Source organism: Centropristis striata, chromosome 4 (assembly GCF_030273125.1).
Source record: "Centropristis striata isolate RG_2023a ecotype Rhode Island chromosome 4, C.striata_1.0, whole genome shotgun sequence".
Lineage (NCBI taxonomy): Eukaryota > Metazoa > Chordata > Actinopteri > Perciformes > Serranidae > Centropristis > Centropristis striata.
This window is the reverse complement of record NC_081520.1, coordinates 3,770,091-3,794,446: the sequence shown is the minus strand read 5'-3', so window position 1 is coordinate 3,794,446 and position 24,356 is coordinate 3,770,091. Positions and strand designations below refer to the sequence as shown.

At 35.4% G+C, this 24,356-nt stretch overlaps 2 protein-coding genes and 1 long non-coding RNA gene across 3 annotated transcripts in view; 1 reads left to right on the top strand and 2 right to left on the bottom strand.

Annotated features, from left to right (window-relative positions):
* The window catches only part of ulk2 (unc-51 like autophagy activating kinase 2), a 38,988-nt gene extending 28,516 nt beyond the window's left edge, over nucleotides 1–10,472 (bottom strand). Inside the window, exons 1-3 of the mRNA XM_059331840.1 lie at nucleotides 9,326–10,472; nucleotides 3,414–3,506; nucleotides 3,165–3,206 (exon numbers count right to left, since the gene is read on the bottom strand). Of these exons, the coding sequence (XP_059187823.1) occupies nucleotides 3,165–3,206; nucleotides 3,414–3,506; nucleotides 9,326–9,415 (225 nt within the window). The 5' untranslated portion in view covers nucleotides 9,416–10,472. The remainder of the gene's footprint in view (nucleotides 1–3,164; nucleotides 3,207–3,413; nucleotides 3,507–9,325) is intronic.
* LOC131970452 (uncharacterized) overlaps nucleotides 1–24,356 on the top strand; it is a 96,074-nt gene that overhangs the window by 25,751 nt on the left and 45,967 nt on the right. The gene's annotated exons all lie outside the window — the stretch shown is intronic.
* tmem97 (transmembrane protein 97) lies at nucleotides 15,264–22,150 on the bottom strand. Its single transcript, XM_059331847.1, has 3 exons — nucleotides 21,824–22,150; nucleotides 19,417–19,561; nucleotides 15,264–15,929 (listed from the first exon to the last, which is right to left on the bottom strand). The coding sequence occupies exons 1-3, from the start codon at nucleotides 21,935–21,937 to the stop codon at nucleotides 15,655–15,657; spliced, it is 534 nt and encodes a 177-aa protein (XP_059187830.1). The 5' UTR covers nucleotides 21,938–22,150; the 3' UTR covers nucleotides 15,264–15,654.

Here is a 24,356-nt window from a genome sequence, read left to right as displayed (position 1 = left end):
TGAGGTGAATTTCAAGAGGCAGGTGTCGACAGCAGCACATAAGGCAGCCTTTGTTTGTGAGGGCTTAGAGGAAAAAGCAGTTAACAGTTATGAAAGCGATGACCACTTGAATAGTTAACACGAACAAATGTTTTCTAGGTGGTACTGTTCACAGATTGGCTGCATCTGAAATAAAAGTCAGTGGACTTCAGACATTTATGGCTTGCTGCCAGATAAGGGCTCCAAATGATTCCCTTCCATCACAAAATATTCCAAATCAACTATCATATAAATGGCAGCCCTGTCATCCAAACTTTGATCACATTCATGTAACATTAGAAGCTATTTCACAAGGCATTAAATCTTTAAGTTGGATTAAAGGATGAAAAGTTTTTTTCATCCTACAACATGAAAAATGACAACACAAAAACACATAAACACAGCGGACTGCCAAGAGTCCATGTGAGCCAAATCAGCACTGTGTCTGGTTAGTCTTTCAGTTATTGCATCATGCTTCAGCTTCAGGAGTGGTTATGTAACAATATTAACAATATGGGGGATGGGATTTGGATACTTTGGAGAGAGTGAAGGTAGAGAGAGAGAGAGAGAGAGAGAGAGAGAGAGACTGAGTGAGTGAGTGTGTTTGTGTGTAAAGTATTTGTGTTGAGTCAGTGTGCTTTGTCACGCAAGCAACAAGTGTAATAGAATATATTTAGTCATTGTTGCATGTACAATGAAATTAGGTGCATTCTTGTCAGTGCAATATTTAAAAAGATGCATATATATTAGGAATAAATAGGAATATAAAACAACAATAATAATATTAATAGTATTCTCAGCCAACTGTTCTGACAACAGCCCAAGGAGATAAAAGATGACTGTGTCACTGATGGCAGCAGCAAAAAATTAAAGCTGTACAATTTGTTATACCAGATATGCTGATATGGCCCCCAACAGTACAAACACAAAACAGTGTGTGCAAAAAGGACAGAAAAGAAAAGTGCACTTGCTTGCCAAAATGTGATGAGACATAGATAATATTGCACTTTTATGTGAAGCGGCACGACAGTGGAATACAGAACTTCTCATCATTATTCAAAAAGTTCTAAGGCCCAGGGTTTAATTATGCTCTTCAAGAAACAATTGTTATGCAAGAGAGTCACATGTACTGAAGCTCATTGGAGTTTTCTCATGTGCTAATGGTTCATGTTACACACTAAATACATGTTCTATTCAGGAGACTGTGTGTGTGTGTGTGTGTGTGTGTGTGTGTGTGTGTGTGCCTGCGAGTCAGTGAGCAGTAACAGTGTTTTCCTCTAAGCTTCTGTCTTAGCCAGTTAAATGTCTAGAAAACAAAGCTCTGGAAAGGAATGTGAACAGAGAACAGGGAGGTTCATACAGCAGGTTTTCTAGGAAAACTCACTGAGCACACACACACACACACACACACACACACACACACACACACACACACACAGAGTGGGGGCCTCCCTGGGCCAGAACACGCTGTTCCTTCGAGCAACGTAGGATTCTTGGTAATCTGTGTTGTGAAGACTGACTCACAAACCAAACATATCAATAACAAATCCCAACTCTCCTCCTCCTTTGTCTACCATTTATTCCCAACTATTTATGTTTCTAGCTGTTTCAAAAAACAACGCATAGAAGCAAAGTTTTGTTTGTGCAACACTCTGAGGGTGTAATAGAATAGTGTGCATTAGTTCAGATGCATAAAGGGCCTTTGTCCTGCACTACACTCTACAACTTGGACTCGCCGAGTCATATGCCACTTGTTCCTCTATGGCAGTTTATCTAGTTGCCGATATCTTTCAACGTTCTAAATGAGCTCAGCTGTGACAGGGTTAACGGCTGTGAAATAGCAACTTGGAAGTGGACTCTGTTCATCCAAGCTCCTGGTGGGCCGTGCAGGGTTCATCCCAACCTAGTCTTAAAGCGATAGTTCAGATTTTTGAAGTGGGGTTGTATAATGTATTTACCCACAGCCAACGTTTTACCTGCAGTAGATGACGGGCAGAGTCCACAGCTTATATACGCAATGTTATATAAAGTGGATGCCCTTTTCTCCTTCTTTCTATCTCCTGTGATTTATCCGCTTCAGATTGAATGACATCAGCTGTTCTGTATTTGACTACAGAAGAATATAAACACATACAAAACTAGTCCTGTCCGTAGCTGTACTAAAACATATATTTAAATCAGTATTGAGCTTGAAATTTACTTTATCTGTATTGAGAAAACCAGGCAAATTTGGTGCAGCTCACACAGTAATAATAACCATATTAATATTTTTCATAGATGTCAATGATCCAATATTCTGTTGACTTTTTACAGGGTTAAGGGACAACAGAAGTTTAGGGTTACATAAAAGGTAAGTAAGTACCACAGGGAAGTGATGTACATCTTCTACAAGCTAGCATCATGAAGATAAATTTGAGATGCCCATTAGCACCGTGTGTCAACTGGTTTTAAAAAAGAATTCAGATTTTTTTTTAAAAAGTTATAAAATCAGAGGGCAGTGTTTTTTAAATACTTTGTGTCCTACATTCAAATTACGACAGCACAAAAATCTACCATCTACTGCTCAAACTGGTAAAAAAAATTTTTTTTGTAAACTTATGCACTTGATGCGATTCATTCAGTGTGGAATTGGGATGGCAGTCATAAATAATAAACCATTATTTAATTAATTAATTAATTAATTAAAATTGTTAAAATGTATAAGGGCATAGAACATTATTTAAGGCATCATAGTTTGACAGTCTTATTGTAAACTCTGTGGTGGACTCTGTTAACACATCCATGTGCTCTTATTTTGAAAGCTACATGTGTTTAGCAACAGAGTAATAACTTTTTATATTCCGTCCAGGCTACTCACAGTTGAAATACTAAAGTTTTGACCATCAATAAGCTCAAGCATATTTATATTTTATATATATTTCATTGTGTTTTAGTGTGAGCCACCGGGACGCCCCAATTCAAGCTTTTTTTAACAGTGGCAGTATAAGATAGGCCTCCTCCACCAACAACATCTTGACTTGCTTGTCCACCATTATGGAACCACAGAGCAAACAACACTCAATGGACAAAAAGCTTTGAAATACTGTTGAATATTTACACTCCATGAAGCTAAGGTTTAATGCGGAAAAAATAATAAAAAAAGTTACCTGGACATCATAAAGTGCAACAATGTTTTCATGCTGCAGCTCCTGAGAAAATAACAGAACAGGAAAACAAGATGCATTAGAAGCAACATTAACTAGACTAGCAGCTAATGGAATGGCTTTTACTGAGATTTCTATCAGGGAAGTTGAGGCTCCTTTCTGTCAAAGAAGCAGACTCACATAAGATCGATGCCATATAATTCTTGAAATACTTTGTAGATGTAGATGTGAGAGGGAAAGTGTTATGCTTACCTTCAGGATTTTGATTTCCTTGCCAAGAAGGATTTGGGACTTGGACAGGTTTTTCTTATTAATGCTCTTGATGGCCACCTCCCAATCTGTCTTCTGTGGTAGAAAGAGAGCAGGGGAAGAGGGGCACAAAATATTAAAACAACTTCACCCTAACCAGTTGTTCAATTAAAGGAGAGGAGCACACAGGTTTGTAAGTACAGTTGGTTCATGCTTTCCTTCAGAATGTTGTTCAGTCAAGGTAGAAAGCCCTGTGAATCTAGGATGTCTCATCTTCTGATCAATCCAGGGTTTTCTCCATTAATTACCTAGAGCAGTGGTTCCCAACCTTTTTCTTGAGGGACCCACATTTTTACCATTGTAAACTTTGGCGACCCTCCCCATTGTCCATTGTTTCTATGAAGCCGAACTCAATGTGACTTTCATGGTACCCTCTCTTTTTCTTTTTGAGATATTCACCATTTTCGTCTCCCTGACGCTTCACCATTTTTCCATTAGCTCTGTGTTTCTGTTGTTAGGTGCTGTTGTTACCGCTAGGTGAGGTTGCCGCTAGGTGAGGTTGCCGCTAGGTGAGGTTACCGCTAGGTGAGGTTGCCGCTAGGTGAGGTTACTGCGAGGTGAGGTTGCCGCGAGGTGAGGTTACCGCGAGGTGAGGTTACCGCGAGGTGAGGTTGCCGCTAGGTGAGGTTACCGCTAGGTGAGGTTGCCGCTAGGTGAGGTTACTGCGAGGTGAGGTTGCCGCGAGGTGAGGTTACCGCGAGGTGAGGTTACCGCTAGGTGAGGTTGCCGCTAGGTGAGGTTACCGCTAGGTGAGGTTGCCGCTAGGTGAGGTTACCGCTAGGTGAGGTTGCCGCTAGGTGAGGTTGCTGCTAGGTGAGGTTACCACTAGGTGAGGTTACCGCTAGGTGAGGTTGCCGCTAGGTGAGGTTGCCGCTAGGTGAGGTTGCCACTAGGTGAGGTTGCCGCTAGGTGAGGTTAGCGCTAGGTGAGGTTAGCGCTAGGTGAGGTTACCTGTGTATACTGCAGGAGGGATGTTACACATGTCCTTCTTCTCACGATATAGCCTTTATTTTTAATCTTTTCCAAAGTGATTTTTCTATTTAAATAAATGAATAAACGTTTAATGTAGCCCTTATTTAGATGTTTTTGTCCCACTAATGAATTAAATGCTGACTCATCTATATTTAACACACAAGATTTATTACAGCCCTTAAAATCAAGAGGGCTTCGCGACCCCCCGTGGATCTTTGGTGCCCCCCTTCGGGGGTGGGGACCCCCCTGTTGGGAATCACTGACCTAGACTCTGGCGGACCCCCAGACTCTAATCTGTCCCGCCAGAGTCTTGTGTGTTGCACTAACATCACATTTCAAGCTACTGTTAAAGTATACACTTTTCATGATATTATTCGCACACTTGCATTCGCACACTAACATGCACACAGTTACATGCGCATTGTTATGATTTTTTTTTTTTTTTTATTACAGTAGGCTAATGAGAACTATGTCTTGTTCTTCCAATGGTCATATCATGTTTGCATCTTGCTAATGGGCATGTATTAGTATTATGCATAGGATTTGTTATTCAGTCAAATGTAACATTTGCTGAGTTTGTTGATTTTTTTAAAAACTTTATTGAAGGTTTGGACAAATAAACTCAACTTCTCATGAAAGCCACGGGTATAAGCTATCAAATACTTTTTGAATTTCATTTCTATCTGTTACAGAGGCTGAAAAATCTATTATTTAGTAGGTGTTGAATTTCCAGAAAAACTTCAGGTTTTAGGGGGTTCTTTCAAAATCGCCCAGAGGTTTTACAGGCATTTTTTTCCTGGCGTTTTAGGCCTAAATGGGTTAAAGCGAAGTGAGAGGAGGGGGACCTATTTTTTCACTGGGCTGAGATTGTTTCCAGATGAACTCCTGGAGCATGCATAAAAAGACTTTTGCAGCTCACGTGAGCTTAAAGGCTCTTACGACATGTGCAGCACGTGTATTCACCCAACTAAGGACACAGAAACAGACTCTGGGGACACTGTTTAGTTTATATGCTCTTGAGAAAAACACACAGATAGTATAAACAAATAAAATTAACATCATCAGTTAGACAGGAAGCTAAGAAAGAAATTTTATGGATAAAAACATATGCTTTGCTAAAGAATCTAGGTTAAAAGGAGATGTTGTTGTTATGCCAGAGCACTTCCGCCTAAAGCCTGGCAAAGAATCTAGCGCACAAGAGCATGACATGAGAGTGTGTATGTGTGTGTAACTGCCAACTGAGCTGTATACACAGCTCACTGACAGCCTGCCCAGTGAAGTGTGACTGAGCTCCCATCATGTAGAGCTGGAGGCTGAGGAAGTGTGGTGGAGTGACATTTTATCAAACTAAATATTCCATTTCAAACTCCCCAAAAATAAGGGAAAAAACACAGGCATAACCGGAGGATAGCGTGATGGTGTAATTCATTATGCCGAAAATATTTACAAAAATTGGAAAAAATAAAATAAAATAAATAGACATACACATAACAAAAAAGGAGAATACAAAATATCTCTTCAAAAAGAAAATACAATCAATACCTCCAACTGGGAAAATAACTAACCGTCAGTGTAACCAAGTCAAGACTGACTTCACTGGACCAAGGAAGTGCCTTTTAATTCCGTAGGCTAAAAAAGTTCAAAAATGTCAACGTTATTTAATAATCTTAAACAAGTTGCCTCTTGTTTCCAGTCAACTGCCACTGAAATAGCGAAACCAGACAGGCTCGGAGGGAGTTGATTGACAAGATGCAATATAAAGTTAATCTTTATGGATTCAATTAATGTTGAATTTGTCACGTTGTGGGTGCATGCAGCAGATAAATAGCAAGAGTTTATCATCTTTATTTGTGATGAGTGCCATAGACAAGGTATGAACATCACTGTGAACGAGAAGCATAATCGTATGAACTACTTCCGGTTGCTAAACACATGTAGCTTTCAAAATAAGAGCACATTGAAGTGTCAACAGAATCCACCACAGAATTTACAAGCTGTCAAAAATGTTGCCTTAAATAAAACATATAGGAAGCCTTATTCTCCTTTACAATGATTCCCTACATGTTTACAACCAGATAGACAAACTCATTATTTTAAGACTGTTATGTTATTTTTAAGATCAGTGTATATGATGGAATAGAGGCATTAGAATGTGCGAAAGGCCACCAAATTTGGGCTTTTATGGCAAAAATTTTGATGCACAATAAAATAAAAAATTGCCTTATGCGTTTTTGTTTTGCTTTTCCCTTTTACATCAAATTCGAGCCTGTCTGTCTGTATCAGTCCGACTGATACAGTTTAAGCTGAGACATTTTGCCATTTCATGGAAAATATTAGCTAATTTTGAATTTGATGTAAAAGGGAAAAGCAAAACAAAAACGCATAAGGCAATTTTTTATTTTATTGTGCATCAAAATTTTTCAAGAAACTGCCTGCAGGGCTCAGAGAGGATTGTGTCAAGGCACAAACAAGTTTTTTTCTGTTCCTATATTCAGAAGGTGGTGAAGACTTAATGTATGAAAACCAATGTCTAAAATTGTCTAAATTACACATCAAGTGAAAGGAGCATGCTAAATAAACACTGCATAAAAACTGCACTTAACATTAACTAAGTGCTTCATATACAGTGAATAGAGTTCAATGATTAATTCATTAATCAAGAATATATTGCTGAGTTTCAGAGGGTCAAATTGTCAAAATAATCTGAGAAAGCACATTTTTCAAAGTATGCAAATGTGTGTGAAAAAAAAAATTAAATGAAAATATAATCATTATTTTTTGGCATTTGTTGTCAAAAACATAACTGCTATTAGCTGATTGTCCTGCTTTATCATTGATGATCCCTTGACTAATGTATTGATGTCCCAGGCAGTGTAACATTGAACATTGCCTAAGCAAAGAGGTAATCTACACTGTAAAAAATGTTGATAGAAATTACAGTAAAAAACTGTCAAATGACATCAGAAACAGGGCGTAAAATTAAAAATTGCATATCACCGTAGTAGACACTTTTAATTACCGTAAATGTAAGAATAGCACAAAACTTTTACTGTCATAAATTAGGAAACACACAGTTTCATGTAAAATGAATGGAGAAATACCAAAATGTCAAAATGATACCATTACTCTTGGCAACCACATCTGCCGGTATTTTACCGTAAATTAAACAGATTAATTTTTACAGTGTATCACGTCTGTCGCATGGAGGTGACTCGCACCTTCCTGTCCCTCTGAGGCAGAAACAAGCCTGTAAATAGGCTAAAAGTAGGGGTGTGCCATATCGTATCGTTCACGATAATATCGGTATATTTTTTTTATGGTTAAAAAAAAATGCATATCATGATATTGGCAACGTTCCTACTTCTTGATGTAGTGGTTAAAGTTGTTTTAATCACAAAAAGCTACTTACTCCCTGTCGCTAAACACATGCAGCTTTCAAAATAAGAGCGCAGTGTGTTAAGAGAATCCACCACAGAATTTACAAGAAGACTGTCAAAATAAGATGCCTTAAATAGAACATACAATAACCTTCATTCTCCTTTACAACATTTCATTAAAATATGGGAACCGGAACCCCTAAATGGTTATTTTTATTATTTGCTCATACTCAAGAGTCAAGAGTAATTTTTTCTGTATTTGGCAACTGTTGAGATTTGCACAATTATTTATACAGGCTACAAAAAAAAATCATATCTTTTTAAGTATTTCCTAATATCGTCAAGAATATCGTTATCACAAAAATAGTCTGCAATATCATGATATTCTTTTAGGGCCATATCGCCCAGCCCTAGGACTTGTACAGTAAATACACTTACCACCACATGCCAGGACCATTGGAACAAGACAGGACGGCATGTTCGTAGTGGACAGATGTGCTAGATGAACAGCTAGCACCGTTCCAGTGATGACTGAGTGTTTGTTTGTATTCAGGTCAGTGTCTAGGCTGTGAGCTAGTTATCAATCGCTGCTCTGCCCAGGCTACAGCATGGAATATACGCCGAGGCTCTAATGTGGCTTTCATTGAGGGAATCAGGGTGGTCTGCTTCACAAGTAGCAATGGAGGCAACATTATGTCATCTCATGCATCTTGTCATACAAACACAAACACACTCACCATTCCTGTGTGATAGAAAACCACACCTAAGACAATTGAAATGAGCAAATTAATTTTTTAGTTGAATTAAGTGTGGCTGAATCTGGTGCAGTTCCTCTATGTTCATTGCACCAACATTTTTATACTGTATATTCATATTTATTCTGCACTGGAATTCTATTCTACTCCTTAATACATACTCCTTCTTTAGACACTTTATTTTTTATTGTATTTTTATTGTATTTTTATATTTTTTTGCTTGAAGTATGCCTAGGTTGTTCTTTTTATTTAATTGTGTTGTCATTGTCTCTGTGTGTAATGCTGCTGCTACACTGTAATTTCCCAGCTTGGGATAAATAAAGTCTATCTATCTATCTATCTATCTATCTATCTATCTATCTATCTATCTATCTATCTATCTATCTATCTATAAGACAGACTTGTATCCTTGATATACAGAAAAGAAAAACATTGTAGCCATTCCTCCCTCCTGCCTAAATACGTCAGCAAGTCATTTCTGCTGCCTGAGTCATCCGTTTCATGAATGAACCAACCACACTAAGATCAGGCTGATAAAACATTGAAATCCACTGTATCATGACATTTTGTCATATAGAAGTGGTGCATTATTACCATCCAAAACATGTGACAGCCCACATGCTGCAGAACTGCGTCCTGTATTGCCACTAACTGACCCAGATTGCCATACGAAGCTGCCTACCTGTCACATTTATCCTGCAAATAAACATGGAGAAGAGGGAAAGGCAACACTGCAGTGTTATGCATTTACCTTTCTGTGTCTCCCTTTGAACACCACAGCGAAGGCTCCATGTCCAACTAGGTCTTTTCTGCTGTACTCAAAATCTCCAACTGTCTCCATTGCGATGGTCTGGTGGTCCAGCTTCTGCTGGGCTCTGGTGGGGCTTTAAATGTTGCTCTTCTCTGCAGAAAATAATCCTGGAGGAAATTATGCTTTCAGTCCTGGTGATGCCGCTTCTTGCACTGCAGATTTTTACTCCATGACAGGCTGCTCGGATGTTTCTTGCATAAATAGCTAGTCAGGACATTATGCATTCTCATGCCCTCTAAATAGGTTGGGATGTTTGTAATGTCACACAGAGCAGACGGCTTTGAGCATGTCTACCAACAATCCTCAGCTAAACTGAATCTGTGCCAGCTGTCAGTCGTTGACCCATTTGGATAGTTGCAATCCAGCTTTGCATTACTTTCCAAGGAGACTCTCTATCTAACACACTGTGTGCCCAGTAACCTGTCTTGGAGGGACAGTCTACATGGTGCCTATACTAGCTGGACCTGGCCATGCAAAGATCAACAGCAACCACACACAGACACAGAGCTATCTGTTAGCCTAACAGTGACATAATCCTGTGACTACACCTAGCGTCATAGCTGCTGCAAAAAAAAGCTGATCTCTGCAAACATGCTAACAATAACAACAGAATGTAAATAGTAATAATAGCTTGTTTGGTGATGCTGAATAAAATAATCCACAAATCAATGTTAGCATTAAAAAAAATAGGGATGCAAGACAGAAGTGCTGTTTATCTGGAGGCGTTTGTCCTTGTCATCGATTATCTTCGACTAGATTTTCCAGTCCACAAGTCATATTTGTCTCCTGTTAAAAACAATAAAAAGACGAGTTGGTTCCATCCGCAGGACATAAAGGACACTTCACTGTTTCCTTCGAGCTCGAGTCTGACATAACAGCTAACCTTACTGTTAGCACTAGCAGCTATCGCCCTCTATTACATTTACTCTGACGCTAAGCTACTGTACAATAGCCGTCTAATATAAACTGTACCCGTTTAAATGGCTTTATAGATCTGTGACGTCATGACGAAGACGATTCCTCATTCTATTGACGACGACTTAAACAATGCTGACAGCTAGTACCATGTTCTTGCTTTATATATTATCCTTCCGCGGAGTCTCGCTTTAGAAATGTCCTTCCGCTGCGAGGGGTAGTCCGTGTAGCGCTATCATTGATCCCACTGCAGTTCCGAACTAGACCCGCCCTGCGCCGCGAGGATTGGTCAGGGCCGCTTTACGTCCCTCTGGCTAAATCAGTCTCTGGAGACCTGAGGCCATCTTTAATTTTTCTTTTTGCCAAATACCACATACACTAGGGGTCTCAAAGTCGCGGCCCGCGGGCCAATTGCGGCCCTCGTGACTTTATTTTGTGGCCCTGACCTTAATATGAAAGTTTAATGTGAGTTTTATATGAATGGCACTTTACCGTGTTGTATGCGGAATGTTATGTAATGTAATTTTATGTCTTTTTAAAATAATTTTGTGTCTTTTTTTTAAATTATTATTTTTTTTTAGTATGTTTAGTATGTATTTATTGTTTTTTTTCAGTCATTTTGTGTCTTTTTTGGGGTCATTTCCTGTCTTTTTAAGTAATCTCGTTTTTTTCTGTCATTTTGTCTTTTTTTTTAGTAATTTTGTGTCTTTTTTTTGGTCATTTTGATACTGCCTCCAGCGGCCCCCAGGTAATTTGAGTTTGAGACCCCTGACATACACAAATGTAAGTTTTCAAGTAAAAAAACAAAACAAAACAGAGTTTGAACAGTATATCTCAACTCTCTCCTGTCTACAAAACAAAAAAGCTGTGAAGCTGCGTTTAATGTCTTCAACATGTCATCTTGCTTCTGTTTATTTTATTATTTATTTATTTGTTATTGTTATATTGTTTTCCATTTAATTATTCTTCTATTTTATTTATTGCATTGTCTATCTTTCTGTAACTCGTTTCTTCTTCTTTGTAACTGTGCATTGTATTGCTGTTTGATATTTTTAAAAAATTAAATTACTTTTTTTTTTTTTTAAAGTCTGAAAAAAAAAGGCCTGAGGCCATCAGAGACTGTTCATATATATATATATATATAATTCTCTACTTAATTATTTATTTATTGTGTTTTATCTTTCTATCTAGCTTTTTAAAAAACTTTTTATTGTTATTATTATTTACTTTTATTTTTTTTATCTTATTTTATTTTATCTTACCTTACTTTTTTTTAATCTAATTAATTTCTAAGCTGCCTCCAGTGTTTCCTCACTGCTCCATGTTGAGATGGATGGGCGGAGGGTGTTTGCTTGTTTCTACGTTTTGTATGTATGTTTTCATTATTATTATTATTATCATTATTATTATTATTACTTTTTATTATTACTTTCTCCTTTTTTATGTAAAGCATGTTGTGTTGCAACCCTCTTGTATGAAAAGTGCTATACAAAAAAAGTCTGATTGATTGATTGATTGATTGATTGAAATGTCCCTGTAGCTTAACGTTAACGTTAAAAAGTGTCTGAAGTAAGCTTTCTCCAGTGGCTGCTGATCTCAGGTTGGAAGTCAGAAGTGTCAAACCCGGGGTTTGAGTTCCTGCCGTGCCAGAAACTAGTTTTGTTCAATTTAACGTGGATTGGTGTGAAAATGGTAAAGGTTGTTGATAGTTGTGTTCAGAACCTCGATTCCATGTGGTGTGCCTTTTTACAGTTTGTAAGGAAGGATAATAACAATGGTAAACTATACTGCCCTACAGAGTCTAACTGCAGTAACTACATTTTTGGTCAAAATTGAGTTATAACTAAAAATGAACTCCTTGATGTCTGTTTTATCTTGTGACAAAGTTTTAGATTTCAATTTTGCTTTATTTCAGAGAAATAATGACATAAAAACCACAAAATCCAACTCAAAACCAAGCAGTGATTGCACTTACCACAATCTGCTTTGGATATATATACTAATTAAACATAAAAAAAATAATAATAGTGATGAAGTGAAAAAGTGAGATTAAAATATAACATTTCTTTATAATATTAAGTCTAAAATACGCACATCTTTTAGTAGAGTTGTTAAACACTTTTAAATACACTGATAACAAAATCAATTTGAAAATGTTTTTTCATTGAAAACAAAATATAAAAGCTGAAAGAAGACAACAACATTATAGTTACTCCACTATGTTTGTACATTACTATTAGAACCTTTTACAGTGATGCAGTAACTACGTTTTTGGGGTCAAAGGTCAAATAAATCATCATGATTTTTGAGCATAAAAATTACATTAAGAACAGTTTTTCTGCTTTAAAGTTTTTTAAAGTGTTTGAATTGGCCAACCAAATTGGTTGTAGGTAGGTAAGTGATATGACACTTGTCTCTACATGTATTGATGATGTAATTTTTATGCTAAAAAATCATGATGATTTATTTGACCTTTGACCTCAAAAAACGTAGTTACTGCATCACTGTAACAACAACAACTTACACAACAGCTCACTTGACTGCAGTCAAACTTCCGGGTCACGTAAACCTGATCAATTAAATATTAATATTAAAATCAAATTCAGTCCTGATGCCCGTTTTTCCATTTCGTTATTTTGATCTGAGCCTAATATTGAATTATGAAAAAACAAGCATTTTTTCATTTTTTGTGTTATAATAAAAAACAAATAAGAAAATAACCAGTCAATTTTTCATTATTTGATTTTTGGATTGCCAATTTAAAATGGAAAGAACAAATGATATACTATATAGCATTATATATATATATATATTATATATATACAGAGCATATAACCATTTAAAACTATAACTGCTACGCTTCAACCACGACTCCATCTTTGAGTTTTCAAGTGATTGACAGGTGATGCCAGGTGGCATATGATATATATATGATATATATATACTTATATTTACCTAAAATATTTATTAAATAATTATCTTTAAAGGATTTTTGCATGGATGCTACTTTTTAAATGTATATTTTAAAATCTCACGTACCCCCTGGAGTGCTTTCACGTACCCCCAAGGGTACGAGTACCCCCATTTGAGAACCCCTGCCCTAGAAAACAAGGGAGGAATCACTAACTAGCTAACTGCTGGCGGTGAAAGTCCTCATGAACCAGCCAGATAACCTCTGATGCGACACACTCTATGTATTATATAATGTTGGGGCGGATTTATGATAAGGAAGCTCCATTGCATCATGGAGCTATGCTTTTAGATACACCTAAACAAATCCTGAACACAGAAGTGGGAGAAAACAGTTTAAGTTTTTTTTTTTACATTTTCAACTATCAATTCTTTCAATTATTTTGCAAGTGGTTTGTAGTATATTGTCATAAAAACCTCTGATTTTACATTACCCGGACTTTAACATATTGTTTTTTTCCCTTCATATTAGTTCCTTAACCAATATATGGCCAAACTTCACAGCGCTTCTGAGTGAAAAACATTACCTTTTTCACAAATATGAACAGGCTGACTAGGGCTGCACGATTATGGCCAAAATGATAATCACGATTATTTTGATCAATATTGTAATCACGATTATTAATCACGATTATTCATCATGTTAGGGAAAACGTCTGTATTTTTATTGCACTACTTTTAAACAACCAATAGGAACAGTTTTTAGTGTCTGGTGCTTGTTGTAAACAAACAGAGATCGCTAAGTGAACACCTCCTGCAGCAGCAGCACATACACACTGTACTGCTACAGAGCTAACTGTTAGCCTGTTAGCAATTTGCAGACTGGACGCTAAGGGGTTAACATCCCCTCCGGCTCTGCAGCTGGGAGAGACTGCTGCAGGAGGACTGTGCTGCTTCAACACCTTCTTACTCTTCTTAAGAGTAAGAAAAAAAAAAGAAAAAGTTGCTGGATTTGTTGCCGGTCGCTTTTTGGAAAAAATGTTTGCTAAGGGGGTCTGAAAAGTCACTCAATATAGCAACAAAGTCACTAAGTTGGGAACACAGCTTTGCCGGCTTTTACAAATTGCGTGTGTTGTTGTGTTGTTGTGTTGTTCACATCCCGCTTAGCGTTCTATCCAATCAGCAACCAGGCTTTTTTCAGGGGAGAAAAACGGCCCCGCCCCCTGGTGGTTGGTGGACTACTGGTGTAGAAAGTGCTTGATTAGATATGCAGGAGAGCCGCATTTTAAAATGGAAATATCGCGGTTAATTTAATCGTGGCGGCCAAAATCATGATCACTATTAAAATTGGATTAATTGTGCAGCCCTAAGGCTGACCATGTGGGCTACAGTGGGCTGACACCTATTTCTTATTGTTGCAGAGTCACTTGGACTACCCACCAGGGGCGAGTTCTTTATGGATCTGCATCAATCCATATTAACAAAATAGAAATGTAAACCTAATTTCCAACAGAGCCCTTTATAAATGCATATTTTTTTGCTTCAGTAAAGATACGGATAGAGCATGTGTTAAACAAACAATTGTTTACTTAAAAAACAACTTTTTTCAATTTCCTCTGTATAATGTACACTGTAAAAAATGTCTGTAGATTTTATGCTGAAAAACTGCTAAACCATGACAGTAAAAGACCGTAAAATGATAAATGGGTTGATTCAGTTTCAGTAACAATGAAACACCATAAATGTATATATCAACCAAAACAGTATTTCTTTTTTTCTACAGTTTTTTATGTTTTGGAAAAATACATTACTCCACTGTAAAATACTGTGGCACTGTGTTTGTTACAAAACTATACTGTAATACATATACAAGCATCACTGTAATTTTTGCATTTATTTTTTGTAAAAATACTTTTTCTCACTGTTAAATGTACTAAACACCATATAACAAAAATATACTGTAATATTTTATGATAAAATATTCAATCCATGCAGCATTTATAAAGTATTTTCTTGTCAATTATATGGCAAAGCACAATTTCTTTTGATGGAAAAACTTTATTTTTTATGGTAAAATATGGAATATAATTGGCAACCGTTAGCGTTAAATCACCAGTGCTAATATAATTTTACTGTAATATAACAAAAAGTTGAACCATATTTATTACGGTAAAGTTCTGGCAACCACAGCTGCCGGTTTTTTACCGTAAAAACAACAGTTTCTTTTTTACAGTGTAGTCTGATTCACACAGCTTCTCTTTCACATCTCTATATTCATTCTCTATATCACATGCAAATGCGATACTGTGTAGATGATTCAGAAGCCATATGTTTCATTTAAACTGATTCGTGTTGTGATTGGATGTTACCATTACAGAATCACACAGATTTAAAATACCTCCTAAAATAGGAGGGAAATTAGATAGCTGCAGTCTGGTTATGAGTCAGTTCTTCTTCTTGGATTTGGATGGCTTGAGTCCAGACTTGGAGGTGGGGTTGTATGTGGAGGACAGCAGCATGGTGAGGAGCAACAGTACAGGCACCAACAAGTACGGTAAGTATATGAACACCAAGCGCCAGCGCTCCTGCATGGTCTGGGGACCAGGGTGGGGTTTCATAGGGAACTGATAGAAAAGGATGTGAGCTAGAATTGGGACCAGGGTGGTGGCCACATGTGTGGAATAGACAATGGCAGGAGTCCTGATCCACGTACAGCCACCTGGAAGACAAGAAACACACTGAGTTATGGGCTGCACAACACAATCAATTAAATTAAATTCAATTAAATTCAATTGGCTTTATTGGCATGACGTAACAATGTATATATTGCCAAAGCAAGCATCAGAAAAAAGGATAACAAGATAAGGAAAACAATATTTACAATAAATTATTATAATTCTGTTATTCATTTTAAAAGAAAAGAAAAACTAATAACAATAGAAGAAAGCAATATTTACAATCTGTGGTAGAAAGTTGTTCCAAGTTGTTCATTCTTTCATACAAATCATTTGCGAACGAGACATCACACATTTTTATATTTCATCTTTATTTTTTGTTTATGTACATATCCTACAATGCAAATATTTGGCAAACTCTTAGTTCTATCTACACTACTGGTCAAAAGTTTTAGAACACACCAACTTTTCCAGAATTTAATTGAAAATTATGCAGTTTAATGTCTCAGTGTACTCTGAAATTAATGCACATTTGCAACATTTAAAATTCTTTATTGAGCATGATAGTGTTTTGAAAGTAAAAAAAAGATTCAAAATCACATTTTATGTTGGACTAAAGGACTAAAAAAGACACAAAATGACCCAAAAAAGACACAAAATGACAAAAAAAGACACCAAAAGACACAAAATGACTAAAAAAAAGACACAAAATGACAAAAAAGACACAAAATGACAAAAAAAGACACCAAAAGACACAAAATGACCAAAAAAAGACACAAAATGACTTACAAAGACATGAAAAGAATTCAAAAATGGACAAAATAGCCCAAGACTCCATAGAGTTAAGTTGTTAACCCATTTCTTGTTCCCTGAAAAAGGCCTACTTGTATAATTCTGAAATGTACATTATTTTTCAGTTTTGGTTAAGCTTACCTTTTTTTATTTACCTCTGGCAGTTCACCACTTACCTTTGGACCCTTTCAAGCTGTTCATTTGACTTGAACTGCTTGAATTTCAATAAAAAACTGGAAAAATTGGGGTGTTCTAAAACTTTTGACCGGTAGTGTATATTTCCTGTATTCCTTAATGCATCTCTCTGTATCATGTTAGAAATAATCTGTGATTCTGTCTCTGTGTGACGAACATCACTATCTATACATGTGTAATTCACTACGTGTGTGTGTGTGTGTGTGTGTGTGTGTGTGTCCTCTCTGTGCATGCAAGATGCTTTGATACAATGATCACATGCTAATATTGTTTTTAAACTATGATTAAACTAAATAAATTTACTGCATCTGCTTAAACTTCCTCTGCCATATTTAGAGTAAGATTCTATAATCACAAAAAGATATATTTTATGTTTTATTGTTTTGTTGCAAAATCTGTGTCTCCAGTAATATCTCTGCAAGTCCTATCAAGGCAGGAGTTTGTGTTTTCAAAGTTTGTTAACAGGTCAGCTCACAGATATGATGTGCTGAGCAGCTTGGTGACATAACGTGTCCACGTATGCAATAAACTGACAAATCAACGGTTGGAGAGAGAGACACCTCCTAGAGAGTTCAACCTACATTCTTATTAAACCTCTGATACGTTATAAAAAGTGTTCAAGGGAAAGTAGACAGGGTCCAACCTCCATGAACTGATCAGGGACCTTGACGTATTGTAATAAAATGAAGTTAAACTGAGAACTCAGACGTCTCCTCATCATTCCCCATCAAACGATCAGCGCAGAGAAACAGGTGAGGATTTACTGTTGGAGTCAGATAATTTAATTTGAAAGGTTTCCTCAATGCATTTCTCAACAATCAACTGGAACGCCCGAATTTCCAACCGAGGATAAATAAAGTATTTCAGATTCTGATGATAAAGAGGCCTAATATAGCCTATATTGATTAACAGGGTCTCCTTACTGATCTCTTTACTAAGAAACATCTAAATATATGACATCACTATATTTTTATTGGGCATTATTGTGATGTTCCTTTTTCTTGTGGAAGTGGTTTTACTGGCCGGTGTTGATATCAAACACGTTTGATATGATCCAACCAAAGACTAGGAAAAGACTGATATGAAACAGAGCAGATTACTACCTTAAACGTAACCATGGAGATGACGGAGCGCTGTGACTCCAGTAAAACTCCTAGATTCACTAAAGACTTCCAGCTTTTCGTCTGGGACTGGGGAAATCATTTGGTGTAGCCCAGCATTAATCATAAATTAAATTCAGCGTTGCAGGTCTATAATATTCCAAAAGCCATCCATTTGTTCCCGAGTCTTGGGAGCATGAATGCAGCATATTAATAAGACATTCTGCAGACAACAGACTTCTTGGCAGTGATTCCGGTGTTGTGTCCTTACTGGTTTCCACACCAACTGGTTGCCGTACTCGTGTGTGCAGCTGTGTTTTGCCCCAGTTAGCAGATTCATCATATTTAATAAACATTTAACTGGCGATTTCCAGGTGGCATCTCCATCTAGTGTGGATAATATTGTTGTATAAGTGAACGCTACATTACAGCCACCTATACATAAAAACAAAGCATGAAAATATAATGTTTGCAAGATCAGTTAGAGCTGGATTTAAATTCACTACAACACAATGTAATTGTTCATGAACCATCACCTCTACAGTCATGGAAAACAATATGAGACCACCTTGTTTTTTTTCCATTTTTTGTTCATTTTATTGCCTGGTACAACTAAAGGTACATTTGTTTGGACAAATATAATAATAACAAAAAAAATAGCTCATAAGAGTTAAATTGAAGAGCTGATATCTAGACATTTAACACGGTTTTATTGATTATAACCAATATCATTATCAAGAAAACCATGGAATCATTTTTTCCATGACTGTATACACTACTGGTCAAAAGTTTTAGAACACACCAACTTTTCCAGAATGTAATTGAAAATTATGCAGTTTAATGTCTCAGTGTACTCTGAAATTAATGCACATTTGCAACATTTAAAATTCTTTATTGAGCATGATAGTGTTTTGAAAGTAAAAAAAAGATTCAAAATCACATTTTATGTTGGACTAAAGGACTAAAAAAAGACACAAAATGACAAAAAAAAGGACACAAAATGACAAAAAAGACACCAAAAGACACAAAATGACTTACAAAGACATGAAAAGAATTCAAAAATGGACAAAATAGCCCAAGACTCCATAGAGTTAAGTTGTTAACCCATTTCTTGTTCCCTGAAAAAGGCCTACTTGTATAATTCTGAAATGTACATTATTTTTCAGTTTTGGTTAAGCTTACCTTTTTTTATTTACCTCTGGCAGTTCACCACTTACCTTTGTACCCTTTCAAGCTGTTCATTTGACTTGAACTGCTTGAATTTCAATAAAAAATAGAAAAATTGGGGTGTTCTAAAACTTTTGACCGGTAGTGTATGTTTATTAAATATGTGACGAATCTTCTAATTGAGGCAGAAAACAGCTGCACACATCAGTACAGGCACCAGTTAGTTCAGACACCAGTAAGGACACAACACAGTAACCACCTTTTTATATGAACTGACCTTTGAGGAAAGCATACGCTGCAACGGGGAAGAAAGGCGTCTGAAACACAGCCTCCAGGAGAATAAAAGCTCTGAACCACTGTGGAGGGTCCAGCACCATGGGGTCTCTGAACTCTGCTGCATACCACTTCATTAGATCTCTCAGCTGATGGAAAGAAACATTCCTTCAGTCACAAAACAGTTGAATATAACTTGTATTGTAATTTCAACTGTGTATTCTGCCCTACAACGTCTAACTGCAGTAACTACGCATACACTGTAAAGAAAACTGTTGTTTTTACGGTAAAAAAACGGCAGCTGTGGCGGCCAGAACTTTACCGTAATAAATACGGTGCAACTTTTTGTAATATTACGGTAAAATGATATTAGCACTGTTGATTTCACGTTTAAGATTGCCATTTTATTCCATATTTGAGCGTATAAATAAAAAGTTTTTCCATCAAAAGAAACGCTGTTTTGCCATAAGATTGACAAGAAAATACTTTATAAATGCTGCATGAATTAAAGATCTTACCATTAAATATTACAGTCTGTATATTTAACAGTTAGAAAAAGTTTTTTTTAATTTTTTTAAATAAATGCAAAAATGATGGCTTGTATACATATTACAGTGTATTTTACAATGGAATAATTTAAAAAAAAAAACTGTAAAAGAAATACTGTTTTGGCTGATATATACATTTACAGTGTTTCATTGTTACTGAAACTGAATTAATCCTTTTATCATTTTACGGTCTTTTACTGTCATGGTTTAGCAGTTTTTCACCGTAAAATCTACAGACATTTTTTACAGTGTAGAGTAAAACTGAGAAAAACTGCATTAACATGTTTTAACTGGCCAGCCAAATGGGTTATAGGTAGATAAGTGATATGACACTTATTTCTACATGTATTGATGATGTCATTTTTATGCTCAAAAATCATGATGATTTATTTGACCTTTGACCCCAATAAATGTAGTTACTGCACTCTGGTTTTGCTGTAAAAGGTTCTAATAGTGATGTTGTTGTCTTCTTTCAGCTTTTATATTTTGTTTTCAGTGAACAAACATTTGCAAATTGATTTTGTTATCAGTGTATTTAAAAGTGTTTGACAACTCTATTCAAAGATTTGTGTATTTTAGACGTAATATTATTAAGCAATGGTATATTTTATTCACTTTTTTACTCAATCAATATCTAGATACTAATTTCCCTATAAAAACTCCTATAATTTCTGTTATTTTTGTCTTCACTATTAAACACAATGAAGAAAAACAAGGCTACCCTGTATCACAGTCAAAGCAGACTGTCAGAATTTATGTTTAAATTTGCATATATATCGAAATCAGACAGTGGCAAGTACTTCGGTTTTGAGTTGGATTTTGTAGTTAGTGCAATATTTTTTTTTTTTTACTTTATTGCAGGTTATGAAATTACAAATATTAACACTCCTTCAGCACTCCAGGCACAGCACGCACAGTTCTAGTTTTCCACTCCATTTATTTCCATTACCCATTTACTCCAGTTTCTTTTAAATTCTTCTTCTCTGTTTCTTAACTTGTAGGTGATTCTTTCCATTTCCTTAATCTTATCTACTGTTATTTTCTATTTGTTGATGCATGGTGTATTAACGTCCAACCAATTTCGTGTGATCTGTTTTAATGCAGCTATACGTTCTCTCTGCTCTTCAATGAGATAAGTTAGTTAGTATTTAGTTACATAGTTAGTTAGTGCAATATTTATATCATTATTTCTCTGAAATAAAGCAAAATTGAAATCTAAAACTTTGTCACAAGATAAAACAGACATAAAGGAGTTCATTTTTAGTTATAACTCAGTTTCAACCAAAAATGTAGTTACTGCATTGCTGTAAAATTATGTTAGTAATCCAAAAACAGAGAGCAGTAACTATAATGTTGTTGTCTTCTTTCAGCTTTTATATTTTGTTTTCAGTGAATGAACATTTTTAAATTGATTTTGGTATCAGTGTATTTAAATGTTTTACAACTCTTTTGTTTTAAAGATTTGTGGATTTTCCTCTTATTATAAAGAAATGTTATATTTTAATCTTAATATAATTTTATCTTACCTTTTTACTTCATCACTATCGAGATAATACTTTCCCTATCAAATAAACTTGTAATTTCTATTATTTTTTATGTTTAAATTAGTATTCATATCCAAAGCAGACCTAGGTAAGTGCAATTACTGCTTGGTTTTGAGTTGGATTTTGTGTTTTTTATATCATTATTTCTCTGAAATAAAGCAAAATTTAAATCTAAAACTTTGCCACGAGATAAAACAGACATCAAGGGGTTCATTTTTTAGTTATAACTCAATTTCAACCAAACATGTAGTTAGTGCAGTTAGACTTTGTAGGGCAGAACTGGCAACATAGACTGTATATGACTGGTACTGACACTTACCGGCTGAGGAAACAGGTATCCAGGCAACAGGGCTTGTAAGTCAATACATAATGTGATAGGAATATGAGAGGCAAAATATAAGAAAAATATTATTTCTAATATACGAATAGCCATTATTTCTAACTTGGTCAGCTCCAGTGAGTCGCTGCAGTAGCCTCATGTGTCGTAGAAACGTCTGTTCCCAGCAGCTTCAATCCCATTGGCTCAGAGAGGGAGAGGAGGCGTTCAGGGACGCTCTGTTCATCCCAAACAGGAAACAGCATCGGATTTTTTCCCCTCAAAACTTTATTGAGAAGTTCCACTTACAGTCAGAACATTCATCTTGGGTAGAACAAAAAGTCTGGCATCACAAATTGAGAAAATAAATAAATATTAGACAAAGTGAGTGAAGTGCATAAGTCAGTACAGGTGAAAATTCAACAGAATAATAAAATAATTAAAATTAAAATAAATAAATAGGAGACAAAGTGAGTGAAGTGCATTAGTCAGTACAGGTTTAAATTAAACAGAATAATAACATAATTAAGATTAAAATAAATAAATATGAGACAAAGTGAGTGAAGTGCATAAGTCAGTACAGGTTTAAATTAAACAGAATAATAAAATAATTAAAATTAAAATAAATAAATAAATATGAGACAAAGTGGATAATGTGCATATGTTAGTACAGGTGTGAATTAAACAGAATAATTAAATAATTAAAATTAAAATAAATAAATATGAGACAAAGTGAGTGAAGTGCATAAGTCAGTACAGGTGTAAATTAAACAGAAAAATAAAATAATTAACATTAAAATAAATAAATAAATATGAGACAAAGTGAATGAAGTGCAGAAGTCAGTTCTGGTGTAAATTAAACAGAAAAATAAAGTAATTAAAATCAAAATAAATAAATAAATAAATATGAGACAAAGTGAGTGAAGTGCATTAGTCAGTACAGGTTTAAATTAAACAGAATAATAAAATAATTAAAATTAAAACAAATAAATATGAGACAAAGTGAGTGAAGTGCATAAGTCAGTACAGGTGAAAATTAAACAGAATAATAAAATAATTAAAATTAAAATAAATAAATAAATAAATATGAGACGACTTGGATAAAGTGCATATGTTAGTACAGGTGTGAATTAAACAGAATAATCAAATAATTAAAATTAAAATAAATAAATATGAGACAAAGTGAATGAAGTGCATAAGTCAGTATAGGTGTAAATTAAACAAAAGTAACAAAATAAAAGTAGCCACATACGGCCCGCACCCTCACTTGAAGTGGCCCTCAGTACAACTACATGCATTTGAGCATGAAATCTTAAAAGTGCAGTGTAAAAATGCACAAAATTACTTCTTACAATTAATGTTGGTCTGCTGTTCTTGCACTGAAAAAAAGAAATCACAGTAAGTGAACATTCAGTGCTGATGTTTAGCCACAGGGTGGCACAGTTATTACATGAAGAGTCGACTCTCTGGTCCTCTGCAGCTCTTGATAGTCTGCTTTGGCTTAACTTTGAGAAATCTGTGTTTGTGTATAAAGAACTTACAAGAGAGAATTAATAAATTGGTTACAAATTCAACAGATTTGTTACAATAGTAAAATAGAGTAAAATAACAAAGAACATCTTTTTGGTGAGTAGGTATGAGACACTAAGAAAGTTAGATAAACGATTTCTCAAGTCCATTCAAAAATCCTGCACAACATTACATTCGCAAAATGCATGAGCAATAGATTCCTCCACATCACAGAAGACACATTTACTATCCATATCCATAAACTTAGATAGCATTGCATTGCAAGGGTAGATTTTATGTAAAATGTTAAAGTGTATTTATTTAATCTTATTAGAGATGCAAAATGAATAAGGCAGTAACCAACATCATCAATTAACAGTAGAATTTCCCTCTTGGAGAATATTTCTTTTTAGCATGGATTGTATTCCTTATGAATTAATTATTACATTTTTTATCCAGCAGAGGGCGACCAATAATTAGTTTGGGGTCAAATCTTGCACTTGTGCTGTGTGAAAGATGATATTTCATCAACTGTATGGTACCAGAAGGAACTGCCTGGCATACAAGACTAAAGTCTTTAAATCTAATAAGAAATTCAAAAGTACTAATAAAGTCATTATAAGGGAGAAGGTTGCCATGTTTATCAAATAAGTCAATAATGAAAGATATGTCTTTTGCATGCCAGGAAGGAAGAAAGATAGATTTTTTTTTTTTTATTGTAATGTCTTTGTTATTCCATAGCAGGGTTTTATGAGGGGAAAAGTTATGAACATAAAAAAGATTCCATGCTAAGAGAGCTGGTCTGTGAAAGTTAGACATTTAAAGAGGAAGTCTAGAAGGAGAATAATTACACTTTAAGAGAAACTGTAAACCACCACGTTTTTTAAAGATATGGCAGGGAATGAAATATCATAAGCAAGCAACTTCTCTACCAATTAATTTTGAAGGTGTTATTTGATGTCAACGAAGTTAATGACTCCAAGACCCCTTTCAGATCTATTATTTGAAAAAACCTCTCACCGCTGTT